The 17102-nt window shown below is 42.1% G+C and overlaps 1 protein-coding gene across 1 annotated transcript; it reads left to right on the forward strand.

Moving 5' to 3' along the window:
* Positions 1-787: 787 nt before the first annotated feature.
* LOC101233554 (solute carrier family 2, facilitated glucose transporter member 11) lies at positions 788-9233 on the forward strand. Its single transcript, XM_030285773.4, has 11 exons — positions 788-1081; positions 1901-2061; positions 2563-2687; positions 3589-3718; positions 4024-4172; positions 4962-5149; positions 5489-5599; positions 6120-6221; positions 6555-6630; positions 6963-7090; positions 7476-9233. Exons 1-11 carry the CDS (start codon positions 986-988, stop codon positions 7680-7682), a joined length of 1473 nt encoding a protein of 490 aa, XP_030141633.4. The 5' UTR covers positions 788-985; the 3' UTR covers positions 7683-9233.
* Positions 9234-17102: the final 7869 nt, after the last annotated feature.

A 17102-nucleotide genomic window follows, 5' to 3' on the forward strand; every position in this document is an offset into this window, starting at 1 on the left:
AACAACAACTTGTTACTAACCAATAAAAGTAATTGGCAAGAAAACTACTTAGCAATGGGTGTCCCACAAGAGGTCTGTAAAACTGTATAAAAAGGAGTTATGTGAATAAAGAATGGCCTTTTCCCACCATGAAGAAAGTGGAGTCCCGTGTAATTTATTCCCACACAAAATGACATGCTGAAATATTATCTCAGGCTCCTTTTTCTCTATATAAAAAGGGACTTTTCCCAAAGTAGCCAAAGAAAGCATCAGGAAAGACCTAGACTGCAAGCAGGGATGAGTACCTTTGCATGCAAGTTGGTGTGAAGAGGCTTGATGCCCATTCACCAATGACATTTCCCTGATTAGATATTGGCTTGTAAACGCTTGGCAGTCACTGTTTGAATATGAAATATTCCAGGCATAGAGATGCAGCATCACACTCTTGTTGCTGGCCAGAATATCCCCAGTAACAGGGAGCAGTGGCAGCGCTGGACATGTATTGCAGTCCTATATTCTTAAGCCTCCTATCAGAGAGTTTTAAGAAAAGGTGAATAAACTATGAAACCAGGAATGCCCTTCAATCCCCAAATGTTTATCTAGTCTCAGCCAAGTTACTGAGCAAAATATTCATTTAGGTGAGATAACAAGTGGGAAAGGAGGAGGAGAAAGGACAAGTAGATGGAATTGTTCACAGAATGCTTTTGCACATTGCACTATGCTCCCACAGCTGTGACAGAGCAGATTAAGATGGCCAAAACTGAAGACTGAAGCACTGAAGTGTGTAACTGGGTTCTGGGAGGGATCTGTGAGCTTTGCCTAAACTCAGCATTCTCACTGTCCTGTGCCTCAGTAGCTGTGGTTTCCTATTGTTCCTCGGTCTCGGAGGAAGCAGGTGTGTGGCACTGCTCAAATTGTTAGAGCTCCCAAAGAAAACACAGCACATTTGGAGGCATGTCAGGATAGCTGAACCAGTTTGTTTGGTGGTTTTATTTCCTGCAAGAAAATGAGCTACAACCTTTTTCTCCTGGCTTTTGTCCTGGGCATGACTGGAACCTTCCACTATGGATTGCAGGTCTCCATTATCAATTCTCCTGCTGAGGTAAGCATGGAGAGCTCAAAGAGTGAGCTACCAGGATTTCACTGTTCTCAGGCATTCATGCCTCTATATGCAGTGGCTAATTTTTTATTTGTGCTTTCAGAATTAGACTTATCATGGTTTCTTGGTTCTAAGAGTAGCTGCTACTGCTCTTGTGTTTAATGAGGTTCCAACTTGTGTCTAATGTGACAGAACTGGGAAAGGGAAGGATGAATAATAGTTATAAAGTCAGTCAGCCATTTTTCCCCTACTGAGTGGAATTGCTCCCAGGGCATTCTCCTCTCTCCATCGCTCAGGGAGTCCCTTGTACCATGTGTTTGACCACACACACTATTTCCAAGTGGCTGTAAGGTGGAATAGGGCAGGGAAGGACTGTAGTTCTAGAGCTGAGGTCAGCACTCGTGCCTGCAGCTGGAACAGGAAAACTCGGGGTGGTGTTTGTCATTCTGAATGGTACCAAGGTCACTGAGCTCATCCTATTACCACAGACCAGTGGGAATGGCAGGAGAAGGTCAGGTAGAGAAAAAATCAGGGTTTAGCACAGAAACAGAAGACCAGCCTACCATTCCTTTACTGGAACTCACAATTGATATTTAATATTCATATATTTATTCATTGGATCTCATTGCTAAAACATCAGCTCCAGGGATGGTAATGGCAAAATTCCCATTGATTTCATTGGGGCTAAGATTTCAAGCAAGGTTATCAATAGAAATGTATCAAAAAGACCAATAAGCAGGTAAGAGAATTAAAAAAGCAATGCAGTTATGCAAAAATATGTTGACTGAGTCCTTTTTTTTTTTTTTTTTTTTTTTTTTAAAGTACATCCAAAGTTTCATCCGTGAGACCTGGCTGAAGAGATATGGCTCCTCTCCCAGTGCAGAGATGATCACTTTGATGTGGTCCCTCATTGTGTCCATTTACAGCATCGGTGGGCTCCTGGGCTCCTCCTCTGCTGGGTACTTGTGTGTTAGATTTGGAAGGTAGGAAGAGTGGTCACACCAGTCCTTCTGTTTACACCCACTACTGCAGAAAAATAAACTGCGTGAGAAACACTGCTAGTAATGTGGCACTGGAAGCAGCCCAGGGCTTCCAATTAAAGACCAGTATAGTGAAGAATCAGAATGGAAAATCTGCCAATGATCACAAGGAAAATCATACCCTCTTCCTTATAAAGTCCAAAGCAAATCCAGTCCAGGGAACTCATACTAGAAGTACATGCATTTTAAAGAGAATTTCAGAGACAACCACACACAAAGCTTCCAGTTCTCCAGTGTAGATGCTGACTCTACTAGAGGCATCCAAACCTTCAACTCACTGATCAGTCTGTGACAAGATTCCCCACTGCCATTTCCCATTTAATTCAGCTGAGCTCAGAAGCCAGCACCGAGTCTGTAACCATGGTACAATTCATGCCACTCCTGTCAGGCTGTGAACGAGGCAAGGGCAGTATTTGTGCTCACATTAATTTGGATGAATTCCAGGAAGAAGGCCATGCTGCTTGCCAACATCCCTGTTCTGCTGGGTGCAGCCCTGATGGGACTCAGCCGGCTGTGTGGATCTTTTGAGATGATCATTGCTGGAAGGTTATTTTCTGGAGTCTGTGGAGGTAAATTGGCATTCCTACCTGTGGTATTAAAGAGTGGGAAGAGCAGTGATTGAGGGTCACAAGGATTCACCAGCCTGAGTAAACAGATAGCAGATTTTTTTACTACATTCTGCAGAGAGCATGATAGCTGAGTTCATTTTTCACTAAATAAGAAAGCACAAATATAATTAAATAGTAATGTATGACATCTCCATTTCTCTTTCTTCAATCTTTATATCCAGTCCATACAAAAGGTACTACCAATTTCTGAAAAAGCCAAAACATGCAATATTTCAGGGAAGCATGCTTGCTCAATAGAGAGCTGGCCTCTGTTGTTCCTGTTGCTTTTCACTGTGGCTGATGCTGCCCTCCACATTACAGACAATGGAATGGTTTCCAAGCCAATTCAGTTAGAATTTTCAATTCTAATTTCCAGATGTCTCAGAAGGTTACATTCTACCAGTGCTTTTGGTCCCTGAGTAGTTGGATAAAGATAATACTAACCAGAAAAAAACTTGAGAGGATAAATATTAATTAATTCACTTACCAAATAGAATGTTCAGCATTTGCCAACTTGGTGATTTCAAGCAGAAAATAAGGCATATATCATCTGAATAGCCACTGAAAAATGTCATCTAAGACTAGAGGGAGTAACCACAGTGCTGTCTGTATATGTGGCTGTAGGAAACAATGTAAGAGAAGGGCAGTCTGCTGAAGGACAGGTTTCCCACTGTCCCATACTTACTTAGTGAAATATTTAGTAAAGTCACAAGGCCACAGTAGGGGGCACACGCTTCATGTCAGGCAGCCACATCCTCAGCACAGACAAAAATGTATCTGAGAGACAAGTCCATAGTGGTCCTCTCCAAAACACCAGAGCTAGGAGGGTTTGCATGGCCCTAACAGTCCTTTGTCACTGCAGGTTTAATTCAGAATGTCCATATCATGTACGCTGGGGAATGTGCCCCACGGAAGCTCCGCGGGCTGATTGCCATAACAGCTTCTACCTTCTCTGCTATTGGAAAATTTGTAGGATTTGCTCTGGGTCTCAGGTAAGAGAGTCTGAAACATACTCAATTTCTTCTGTTCTTAAAATATATGCATATATCAATGCACACCTGTGCCCAGGGGCTGCTATTTGGGGCAGTCGGTACCAATCTGGTAATTCATCAATCTTGTAATAATGGTAATGGAGCCTATTTAGATGAGAAGCAGAGGGATCAGCCTCTGCAGGTTTTCCTGCAGCTCTTGTGCTGGGACTGTCGGTCCCTGTGAGCCCTCAGGACACAGGAGGACACAGGAGGACACAGGAGGACACGGTGCCTCAGCCCCTCTCACCCTGCTGCTTTTGTTCCAGAGAAGTTCTTGGAGTGGAGGCTCTCTGGCCAATTCTCCTGGCAGCCAATGCAGTTCCTGCCCTTGCTCAGCTTCTCACCCTCCCCTTCTTCCCAGACTCTCCCCGCTACCTGCTCATTGACCAAAAGGACAAGGAGGGATGCATCAAAGGTAAGGAAATGGACCATAAAGCATTCATTTCAGGAACAAAGGGGAAATACTGTAAAGCCCCAAATGAGCCCAGGAAGAAAGGTACAGATGGGAAAAAGACTTGGTATTTTGGCTCTGAAAACACCTTCAGCTCAAATGAAAGTCAGTCTCTTCTCTATGGATATTAGTGCTCTCTTGGTACTAGCATTTCCCCTACCCTCTGCCAGGGTCCTCCAAGGGAGGTGATCACACACAGCTTGTATTTCCAGCAATGCAGATTCTGCCCTGGACAGTCAGAGTACAGATACAGTACCTTCTCTGTGTGAGAAAGAGAGGCTCTGCACTGTCATGCCGTGTCTGTAAGCATTCCAGTTCTTCAGTAACCCTAACAGCAGCTCCTGACAGAAACTGAACAACAGTCACTGTGGGTATTCAACTATTAAAAGATAGAACTCCTTCGATGTGAACTTATTTTTTATATGTAGGAGTCACTTTATCTTGTCTGTATTTTGGAGTGTGCGCTAGAACTTCACCTTTAGCAGGAGGGTGTTCAGGGAAGGATTGGTAAGAATGTAAGTGTGACTTACATTGAAAGACTGTCAGCAGCTATTGGCCAAAGGTGAGGTCATGTTAAGATTTATAGGTAAAACCAGACAGGAATGATCTGTCATATCTGAGCCCTGATCTCCAGGAAGTTCATGCAAGAAAAGAGCATGAAATTCTAATAAGATACTCTGCAAAGCAGGAAAACATCTTCTGAGCTCATGTCTGTGCTGGTGAGCTTGGTCACTTCTCCTCCTCTCCTTCCAGCTGTGAAGCAGCTGTGGGGCGATGGGGACCATCTGGCTGAAATAAATGACATGATGTCAGAGCAGAGAGCCATCGCTGGGGAGAAGGTGAAGAGTGTCTGGGACCTGCTGCGGGACAGAGCCGTGCGCTGGCAGCTCATCACTCTGCTCCTCGTGGTCTCCTGCATCCAGCTTGTCGGGGCCAACGTGGTACGTGCAGTGCTTTGCTGTGCCCCCTGCATGGCTGGCAAAGCTCCTCAGCTAAAGTAACCTCTGCAAGGGCTGGGAGTGGCTGCAGCAGTGCCCTAAGGAGGGATCTGTTGGTACTGTTTGGTACAACCTTTCTTTCCCCCTGGAAGTCTGGGACCTGGGATAAGTCCAGAGTTGTCTTCTAGCAAGTGTCTTCTGAAGGCATTTCATTACCCTGGAATGATAAGATGGTTTTCTATTTTGTTAAGGTCTGGTTAGTTATTTTCTGTCCAAAAAGACAGACACCAGTGTAAACATGGCCACATGTGTACAGCTTTCACAGATTTCTATTCTTTCCAGGTTTACTCTTATGCATACAGTATCTTTACCAAGGCTGGGATCCCCCCTGCTCAAACCCATTATGTCTCCCTGGGGATTGGGACCACTGAGATCCTCTCCACAGTTCTGTGTGTAAGTGGCTTTTCAGGTGAATTTTATTCTCTTGTAATACATTGCTTGTTTTGATCTTTAGAAATACTGTAAATGGAGCTTCAGGAATCAAATTTTTGCAACAAATCAACCATGGAACCGATCAGATGAAATCTTCTCCCCACACCCTGCAACATGGACATTTCTATTGAGCTTCTGGAAAGAGTTGGGAGTCTTTCTGTCAAAATCACAACTCATTCTGGGCCAGACTTATGAGTCCCAGTTCCCTCCTGGAGGAAGGGCAGATGTCATGTGCCAGTAGGACCCAAGGCTGTAGGAATCACAGCAGTGTGAGCATTCCCACTCTGCACTCCTGCCTGGCTCTCCTTTGCCTGCAGGACGCGCTTCTGACCTCCTCTGCCTGCACAGTGCTCCCTGCAGCTGCACCTCCCAGCTCCTGCTCCTCCTGCAGCTCCTGGTCCTGCTCAGACCCCCCAGATGGGGCCAGTGAAGGCAGAGGCTGGAGCAGCTCACCAGTGGCAGCATCTCCTCCTGCTTGCAGGGCTTCCTGATCGAGCGTGCCGGGAGGAAGACACTGCTGTGGAAGAACTACGCCGTGATGGCCTTGGCTCTAGGGCTCCTCACAGTCACGCTCTCACTGCAGGTACGACCCCGCTGATGTACTAGAACTGTGCCCATGTTTTATTGTATGACAGATAGCATGACTATTTCTCTCTCCACGAATCACTTTTTAGTGGGTAGAAGTATTTTTGGGGCTTACCATCATATTCATGGAGGTCTGTTCCCAGCCATGTACATCTGGATAGCTTTACACAGCCAAGATCACTGCCAAGGCTATCTCATGACATTTCTGAAAGTAGAAGAAATAGATCTATGTTAAACATTGACATACTTAGTAGTGATGAATATTTGTAATGGAGCTAGGTAAATAAAATTTTATTTTCTGATTTTATTTACTTTTCATTTCCTACCACAGGACTCCTTTTTCTGGGTACCATACTGCTCTGTTGTACTTGTCTTTATTTACATCATGAGCTTTGGCATTGGGCCAGGTTGGTATTTTCTACTGGAATGGTTTCATTTATTCACTCATTCCTTCCTCACTGCAGCTTTTAGGAGAGATCCCAGGCATAGCTGTTCCACAATCGGCATGAATCCCTACTTCTGATTCAGAGCATGTGTCAATATTTCCCTACATTCTATGCTAGGAGGTAAAATTCATTTCCTATTGCATTCCTACACGCCTTTTTCTGAAGAGCCAAGCACCACTTCAGACACTTCCAGGCCACTTAAAGCCATTAACTTATGCAGCAAAATTAATTATGAGATACAAAAGCATCTTGCAAATTTTCTAAGCTTCCTTCTTTCTTCAATATTTTTTCAGGTGGAGTAGTATGCCCCTTAATCACAGAAATATTTATTCAGTCATACAGACCAGCTGCTTATGTTTTTAATGGTGTTATAAACTGGATCCAACTCTTCATCCTTGGGCTTGTGTTCCCTTTCATTGTGGTAAGCAAAGTAGGGTGTTTGTTTCAGTTCAGAGGAAGTTAGACCCCTCTTGAATCCAGAACATGCTTCTCTTATCAACACTTCATGAAATGGACAGAGCCCAAATTAATTGCAGTTCTGATGGCCTCTTCCATCTTTACCAGATATTTACTGGAAGTGTAGCAAACCCACAAAATGCTTCTAATTCTGCAAGTTAGAGTGACATAGGCAACACATATGCAGTGACAGAGGCACCAACCTGTCAGATGTAATTTGAAGCAGGATTTATATCAACTAAGTACTATTTTCTTTTAGTAAATACAAACCCAGAAACTCTATATCATAAGAGAAAGAAATCAAGATAAATGTTTATGCACGCTTTTTTTTTTTCTTTGTTTTCCTGTAGGAAGGTCTTGGTAATTTCTGTTTCATCATTTTCCTGGCATATTGTCTGTCCATGGCTATTTTTGTACTCCTGGTGCTGCCAGAGACCAAAGGAAAGACGATGCTGCAGGTCAAGGAAGAGTTCAACTGCTTGAACTATCGTGGAAAGAAGGGGCAGGCAGCCCTACAGCAGAGTAACTGCTCAGTGGTGACTGTTACTAGGCTTTAAGAACAAACCCTTCACTTCATATTTTGCTCTTTTATTACTGTAGTGACCAGAAGTTTCACTAAGCAAGAGAGAATCTATAGATACACGAAAAAATCACCTTCAGTACAAGGTGCAGCATGAACTTGGTGGTTCTCTCCAGCTCCTGAAATATGAGCTGAATTAATTCCTCTGCAGAAAAAAATTAAACACAGTTTGTAGAGAAAATAAGATCTTTGTCAGCCCCTCCAAGCTTAAAGTTATAAACTAAAAATATAGGAGCTGCTATTTTCTTGGCAAAACCAGGACTCCACAGCTGGCAGAGTGATTCTGGGAAGACCAGAGATACAGCAAACTTGCAGAGAAGACAGAGCTTTGACAGTGAAATTATCTGCTCCTATTAACAAGTCAGTGCCAATAAGCTTTCCTAGAGAAGAAGCTTCAGTTCACATGAGAAGTGTTGAGCTCCTTAAGCCAGTGAAAGAAGAGTGCCTTGCCTATCAGCTGGCAGAATCAATATGCAATGTTCCCCCACATTTACAATCTTGGAGATTCTTCTATTGGGAAAAACAGGGATATGTCAGCACTGATAGAAAGCAATGAGCAAAGAAAGGAGAACAGCAGGAAATCGTGAGTGGGCAAACACAGTGTGCAGATTCTCCTTCATTGGCAGTGGCTGTGTGGTGCCTCTCAGCCTGGAGAATGCTGGGTTTCAATGGGATTGAGCCCTGAGAGTGACTGGCACTTGCAAGACAGAGAAGAGGGACACCTCTCTTGGAGAATTTAATCCATGTGTGTGACTGTTTGTTCTCTTTCCAGGTCTCTGAATACTTCACATTTTCATTACAAAACCTGGTAAAAACAGCTTCATATTTGTGTTCATTGCTATACGACATGACAGGTTTTTTAGTCTTCTTCATACTTTACAGTTTTCTGATAAGGAAATAAAGAGCAGTGACTAGGAAAACACATCTTTCTGATGGTGCCTGGATTGATTTTCACTGAATGAAGAGTCAGGGACACAGGAGACCCCGTCTTCTGGGGCAGTGTTGTTGGGCTCAAGGAATACTGTGTCTGTCTTGTTCTGGAGATGAGATCCTCACTACCAACTGATGCAAATGCTGCACAATAAATTTTGCAAAAGGATCTGAATATTGAGCAGCAGTTTCCTTCACAGCCCTAAGGCTCCTGCTATTTTATCTTCACATTGTCCTCCAGCAGTATTTGTGGCAGTGCCAAAAGCTAATACCAGGAGCAGGGAACTTTCCCAACACAGCCATCCCTCCCATGACAATCATCATACTACCAAAAACACTAGATAGTTTATTGTTTCAGGGCTTGAGATCATTGATTGCTCAGTGCCACTTTAATAACCAGCCTACATTCCTTCTTTTGGTCAAAAATGCAGGGGGGAGGGGGGTGGAAAGAAGCATTGGAACTGTTTTGAAAAGAAAGTATTAGGTAATTGATTATTTTAAAGGTCTTTATTTGGTTTGGTCTTTCTCAAACTTACTGGTTCCCAATGAAGAAGTTTTTATTATCTTACTAGACATTAAAAACTGATTTTCTTATACATATCTTTCTGCAGCATGATTGTGTCAACTTGCCTTACTTATCCCCTCCTACTAAAGGCTGTCCACAAGAGGAGAAGTGTGCTAAATCATTAACACTGTCATAAACTGTCATGGATTGGGAATAAAGGGTGAAGAAGTACTTGTGGATCTGCAGTTCCAGGATCCAGGATAGATCCAGGGTCATACAAGTGCAACACAGAGCATCTCTGAAAACAAAATCCCTCCAAGTCCAGGCTATTGGTGAGCTCAATACTGGGTCTGGAAAAAGCACATTTCATGCAGTGTTCAAGTCCTAGGTGAACAGATGCACCTTGTCCTCTTCTTTAGGAAAAGAAATAAAACCTCTACTAGGCATTTAAGGCTTGCTTTTTCCATTGTGCAGCACTGAACAATGGTGTGAGGCCAGATGAAAATGAGACAGCAGTAGGAGTATTGTAGAGGGGCACAGACAACAGGAGGAACAGGGCTCTGCAGGGACTGTTTGATCAACCAGATGGTAAAAACTGGTCACAGACCGTGTTTAGAAACCTCTCCAGGAAGGTCCAGAGCTGCCATGTGTATCTTTCCTTCCATCCTCAGCTCAAAGAAGAATCTTCCTTTCCCCTCTAGTTCCTCCAGCTCATCAGCTCCTTGCCCACTGAGATGTGGCATTGTGCTCTGGCACACAGTGGGCCAATTCCACTGTTCAGAGACTTCTGAGTGGTTCTGGAAAAACTCAGAGCCTCTGTACAGAACTGGGAGTTAGCAAGGACACAAAATGCCAATATTCCAACACTTCATTTCCTACATTTGGAAAATTGTTCAAGCAATTGTAAATCTTCTAGCAGGCAAGAAGAGGCATTATGGCTGAACAACAATTCTAAAGGCCTGTTGTAGACTGGAGGGGAGGAAAACCTCCTCTGCCCAAGCTGCTTTTCAGAGAGGTGAACAGGGACTCTGTTCCACTGAAGGGAAGATTGTGGCACTGTCTGACTCCTCACACAACAGGAACACTCAGGGGTTTTAGCAGTGTGAGTAAGGGCCAGTGCTCCCAATTGAAGAAGGATAAACATGTACCAGTGTTGTAATCAGCTTGTCATATCTGGGTCTTAGAATAATTAAACCAGCAAGAAGAGGCCCTGGCCAGTGTCAGGGGAGGACACAATTTGCTGAAAGCCACATAGTTAGAATTTAACTTCTGTGCTATGGTCCCAAACTCTTACAATCTCAGGGTGGAACCCATCTCTCTCATCTGGCAGACTTGACAAGGGCCCTCAGAGCGGGCAGGGTTTCAAGGGGAAATGGCTGGTTTCCCCTCAGACCTGGTGAGTGTCCAAATTCTTGTGTTCTAGCCCTGGTCACTAACAGCAGCATGGTCTAAGATTGCTGTAAAGGGAATACTTGTAATAAAAATGAGCACCAGAGCTTGGGGCATCACTGGTTGAGCAATGACTGACTAAATGGCATCTGCAGAAAATACATTAGAAATGCAAAACAGTGAGATGACCTGGGAAACCAGGAAAGATGGGAATTGGGGGGGAGATAGAAAACACAGTATCAGTGAAAAACACAAAACACAAAACACTCTCCGACTCTACTGCTCTGTGCTTTCAAGGACAATTTAAACACCAGTTTAAAGTGTGACCTGACTAAGTATCTGGAAACATATGTGCTTGTGAGAAATGCTCTGAAATTCAATGTACATCATAGAAACCCAGCATTTCCAATAAAAATGATATTTTTATTCAGATAAAAAATATCTGAATAAAAATATAATTTCATACAAGATTGATGAAAGTGAAATATAAAAAAAAGGTTTTGAGAGGACAGACTTGAGTCATCTCTGAAAAATGGTGAACACTGTCCCTGAGGAGGCAAAGGTGAAAGCAAAAAGGGATTCAAGAAAGCTGTATCTTCTTTCTAGTACAAACGTAAACACAAATGATCTCAACAAGGCTTTTATGCTTTCTGCTTTCTGTGGTTAGCAGAACTAACAGAACTAGAGAATGTATCTTTTTAGATTGCTAATAACCGGGAGAGGAACATAGCAGAATGTGCAGATGTGTATTTTAGCAATTTAACAAATTAATTTTCTTGATTATTGTGAAATTCAAGATGGGTTTTTGCATGTTAAAAGTTGCTTAGTCATAGAAATGTGAAGACATAAGGTGCTGTAAATTCTCTCATGGTCTGAAAGGTGTGCTGGTATCAGGAGTTTAGGATGTGCTTTGCTCTCTTTGGCAGGTTCAGTACTGGAGGCTGTTGCTAATGATTGTGGTGCTGGGCATTGGTGGATCCCACCTCTCTGGTCTTCAAATGTCTGTCATCAATTACACTTCTCTGGTAGGCAAAGCTGGAGAAAAGAAAATCCCATCTCTAACTGTTCCTCATGGTCCTGGGCCTTGTACTTTGCAGACTCTTTACAAAAGCTCTTGGGTGTTGCTGTCAGTTTATTGGCAGCTGTTTCCAATTAAATACTGTCACTGTTAAAGTGTGCATGATTGCAAGGAGCTGAGCTCCAAAGACAACTTCCCACAGAATTTTGTGGAAAAAACATATTGAGATACCTCCTTAAAGTTTATGTCATGGAGGAAAAAAAACCCCAAAAATAGCTGATGGAGTCAGCCTTCAGCTCAGCCCTTTCCTCTTTATATCCATTACTGGCCACAAGAACTTGCATTTTACTATAATGAATATATAATATAATGAAGGTCCTAGTTTTTTGGTATAGTAGAGGTAGAATTCAACACACTAAAGGGTATAATTAATTTTTGAAAGATGCTTGTACTCTATTAGGCTGTATGAGAGGAAATATCAGTCCTTATTTGCAAAGACGTCTTATAGTCCTATAGTCACGCTTTCAGTCACTACTATTAATCTGTTTAAACTGTAAACATTATGAAGAACATTATGATTAGTGCCTTGGTGGAACAAAAATCTCTTTTTTGTCCCAGTACATTCAGAAGTTTGTCAATGAAACTTGGCTGTGCTGCCTCAGGAGACCCTGACCCTACTGCATGGGTGGGATGATAGGGTGTCTGTGCAGTGGGTACTTGACTGCAAAATTTGGAAAGTAAGTACATTTCCCAGCATCTCACTACCCGGGGCTGTAACAGGGGAAGCTATTCAATATTAGTCAACTAAAAGAAGGGATACCAGAATTTCACTGCCCCCTGCTGCCCCAGAATTTACCCAGCACATAAACCATTGGAGAGACAAGAACATGCAAATATTTCTGATTCCCTTGTTACAGCTTTTGTTGACATACAATTCCCATCATTTTGCTGAGATTTTACCCTGCAGGAGTTTCCTTCAGCCTCGTGGTTTGTTCACACAGTGAGTAAGAGGAATCTAGCTTCTCCCTTTCCACTCCTCTGCAAAGATATCTTGCCTTTTTCTAACCAGATTTGGTTGTCCTATAAGCAATGGGTTTAAATGTGGCCATGGCTTCAGCCTGTAAATCTAGAGAAGAGTCAAACATCATTCTTTTTCATGGAAGAAATAGTAAAACATGGACTCCCCACTGGCCCATGTTAATGTGCCTCCTTTGGGGTGGATACAGAGATCTGCCTGCTGCGAGTACCCAGGAATGTGCTGGAACCCAGGGCAACAAGGAACAGACTGGGGCGAGGGAAGATGAGCTGTCCTTTGACTTCAAGAGCTCTTGTAGAGAGATTTGCTGGATTAGCTAAACAACTTGAAATAAAAGGTACATTTTCAGCCCATTATTGCAGAGGGTATATGTGAGAGGGTTTAGAAGAGAGAGGAGAGAGCTGAAAGGGACTGAAAAGGGACCCTCTCTCTTTCTTTCCACAGCTTTAGCACTCTCCTGTCTTCTCCCTTTAGGAACACATATGAATGCCCATGTTCAGTGTGCTGGAGAGATCTCACCTAAGAAGTTTTGTGGATTTATAAACATGACCTCCACAGTGTTTCTTGCACTAGGAAAAACTGCAGCACAAATTCTTGGATTAAGGTGCCTGTGCTACTCCTTCTCTGCCTGTTTTATATTTACTTTTCTTCTGTATAGCAGGGAAGTGGTGTTCTCCCAGTCCTAGAATCAGACATACACCAAGGGTGGGGTTTTATTTTGCTTAACTACAGCAGTCAAAGAGGAAGCATCTACCCTATACAAGGCACTGGGGTTTCCATGCTCATTCCCTGCAGATAGAAAGGCCTTTCTCTTGGGAAAGGATGACTCAGTCTCTGGAGGTGCAATCTCTCTGCTGGAGTTAATAAGAAAAGATTGTATGTAAATATTCTTATTAAACTTGTGAGATCTCAAAGTTTTGCTAATTTCTTGATGATTTCATGCAGATTTGCATTGTTGGTTCAGAGAGCTGTTGTGGGAATATTTTGACCTTCAGAAATTAAAAGTCTAAGAAAGATGTCAGTCTTGCAGAAGAAATAAAGTATTAGTCTATTTTCCTGTCACTAAGATAAACATCATCCATTTCGATTGACTTTTCAATGATTGTATGTATTTAATGTCTCTTTAGCTAGTCCAGAATTCAGAAAATACTTATTTAGTTATAAACTGTAATTTTACTGGACTATAAATAGATTCTAACATGCTTTCATAGAGAGCTTTTAGGAACTGAAGACATGTGGAATGTGCTATTGTCCTTCTCTGGGCTGGTGGTATTGATTCGACTGATCTTTTTGCCATTCTTTCCTGAGTCTCCATCCTATGTCTTGCTGCAAAAAGAAGACAAAGCCAGTTGCTTGAAAGGTAAAATAAAACTTTAGATCCTTAGTTTGTTAAATCATTACTCTTGAGAAAGTGAAGCTAACAGCAGGAATTGGCTTTTCTATTAGCCAGCCACAGATTTATTGATAATTACATTATTAAAATCCTCCAGACCATGCAGAGTCATCAGAGACATTTAAGATCTACCCCTAACTGCTACAGCATATTCCAGGGAAGTTTCACCATGTTCCAGTAAGTGATATTCCTTCCAGTCCTTTGCTCAGTAACTGATGAATCAAAGCATGAACTCAAGTACAAATGTTTAGTGTCATTAAAAGTTGAAAACCACAGAATTAGGAGTGGATCAAATGATGGAGGAGTATACTTCATTCTGTCTCTTCTGTAGCCATGAAGCAACTCTGGGGAGAAGGGAATTATCACTATCATTATTAATCATTATATTAATCATTATTGACGACTTGATGAAGGGAAAAGCTACAACAAAAGGCGATAACAAAATAATGAACCATGCTTGGATCTACTATGAAGTCTCCAAAGTGCCACAATGCCAACTTGTCCTTTTCCCCTGGGTCTGCATGATTCCTCCTCACACAGAGCCCACTGCCTGACACCTGTGGTATCATCCCCACTTTTGTTCATACCTTTCAGGCAGCTTCTCAGGCGGGAATACAAGAGCTCCAACTCAGCCTAAGTTCCTGCAAGGGCACTGTTGCCTTCATTCCCCTGGTGGTACAACCAAGGAATCTGTACAGGAAAGGGTTACAAGTATCCTAAGGCTTACAGCAGCCCAGCACCACCTTCTTTGATTTCTGCAGTAGCAGATGGCCAGCTATTGCCATCCAGTTTCATTTCATTTGAGAAAGGACATTTATGATTAAGCAACATCCTTCCAGCAGTTTCCATGTAAAGCTGGCTGAGCCCAGTGCAGCCCAAGCTGGCATCATTCCCTTCATGTTTTTACTTCTCTGGGGGTCTCTCCATAAGCCCTGGTTCAGCCTGTGCTGGAGGTGGTTCATTCCAGCTGCCAGCAGTGGAATTCCCTCTGCACTCTCAGGGACTCTGCAGATGAGCAGCTTCTGCTTAGCAACTGGAAAAGGGCAACAGAATCAACTGTATGGTGTGCCAAAACTGAGGTTTGCTCTTTCTCTTTTCTTGTCCCTTTCCTTTTCCTTTTTGCCAAAACAACACCTTTTCCCATGTTTTACAGGCAATACACACATTCCAACGACTTTTTTTTTTTTTTACCTTTTTTTTTTGCCCCTCACAAATCCAGTTCCTTGATTGCCATTAACCTTTTGATTTCTCACATCTGGAGCTGTTATGTTACCTCTACTAAGGCCTAATAATGTATTGCTGGTTTTGCAGTGAGGACAAATCTAGTTCTAAGTGATCCTGGATAAGCACATATTACATCTATTAACTGTGCTTTATTTTTCTTATTTCACAGATCACCTTTTATTCCTCAGAAATTTTTGAAACAGCCAACCTGCAGGAAAGCATAATCCCATATGTATCTCTAGGAGTTTCAATCTCTGAACTCATCTCTATCATATTCTGCATAAATCAGAGCTTCCTGGGGTTTTAAGAATTAAAGTATTCTTCCTTGAAGCAAACAAATCTTCTCCTTACAAACCAGAGAATTTTTCTGTGGTGCTGCATGAATCTGTACAGTGGTTGTTACCATCCACTGCAAATTTTGTCCCAACTTTCGTGTGTTTCGTCCCATCTTCATTAATCTTAATTTCTTATAAGAAGCCCTTATGAAGTGTCATTCAAACATAAATATGTGTACTACTCATTTCCATATATTTGTGTTTACCTATACATTCAAATGGAGTTGTAACATGACTCCATTGATTACAGTGTTTAAGAAGTAGCTGCAAAGCTGGGCAATGATGATAATTCATAGTATTAGAGAGTGTAGAAGGAATTCAATAAAATAACAAAGTTGGTACCAATAAGATTTGTGCTCTGTGAAGTAAAAAGAACTCAAGGAGAATGCTTGATTTGTTGGATGGCTCACAGTTGGATTCTGCCATGCTTCTAGTGATAGGCAATATTTTTTTCTATTCCTCAGAGCTCCATAATCAATCAGTTTGGATGCCAAATTCTCCTGTGTGGTGGTTATTTGCTGATGGCAGTGATCCTGGTGTTGCTTTAAATGAGCTTTCTGCTGAGTGTAAGCAAATGTCTCTCCAGGAGTGACCTGCATCAGAATTCTCTGTGCAGGACAGCAGATAGCCAGCCTTAGCTTTCATGTCCAAACCAGCAGGTCAGAATGTCTTCTACATACAAACCCACCTCTGTAGATGTGACACCACCAGCTGCTTCTGGCCTTCCTCTGTGTTCACTAAAGAAACACAAGCAGGTCTAGAGAGCATCTATTACACAGCTCAGCATCATGGGCTTTTCCAAAATATTGCTGCTCCTGAGCTTGGATCAGCTGTGTTACAGCTATAAAATTGATTTTTGTTCTTTCCCTCCCTTGCATTTTCACAGGAAGCATTTCTTACAGTTCTGCATAAAAAAAAAAAAATTACAAGATCTTCTTAACTCAATAATAATTCTTTAAATATAAAATTGTGCACAACTGCCAGTGTAGCAGCCTTTTTAAGAATATAGGTGACATTTCCAACAGAAATAGTTTTGCTGACTTCACAAAAATACAAGAAGTAAGCACCTAGAATTAAATTCTCCTAAAATCGCTAATAAGGTGAAATAGTACCATGGCTCAGAATCACCAGAAATCCCTCAAAATGTAAGAGAAATTTCACTGTGAACTGATGGGATTTGCTGCTATTTGAAGTCCTCAGTAATTATTTTCAGGCAGTGAATCCTCTTGAAAATGACATAGCCTCCCTACACCTCACTACAATTTGAGAAAAAATACACAATGAAAAAGGAAACACTGACATTTTGAAACAATAGCCAAGAGATAGGCAAGTAGTTACAATGTCAGTGTTCAAGAGAAACCCAAAAAATGCCAAATCATTCTGAACACTACTGCCAGCCAGGATAAGCAGCATTTGCTATGCAGTTATACAGACAATAGCTGGAATTACACAAGTAATCAAAGTTTTAATATTAACACACTTTTTTTTTCTCATTTATTGAGACTCACAGGATTTGCAGTAAACCCCTCTGTAAATAATTACATTCTGTGTTTTATAAACTGAAAGT

This window comes from Taeniopygia guttata, chromosome 15 (assembly GCF_048771995.1).
Source record: "Taeniopygia guttata chromosome 15, bTaeGut7.mat, whole genome shotgun sequence".
Taxonomy (NCBI): Eukaryota; Metazoa; Chordata; class Aves; order Passeriformes; family Estrildidae; genus Taeniopygia; species Taeniopygia guttata.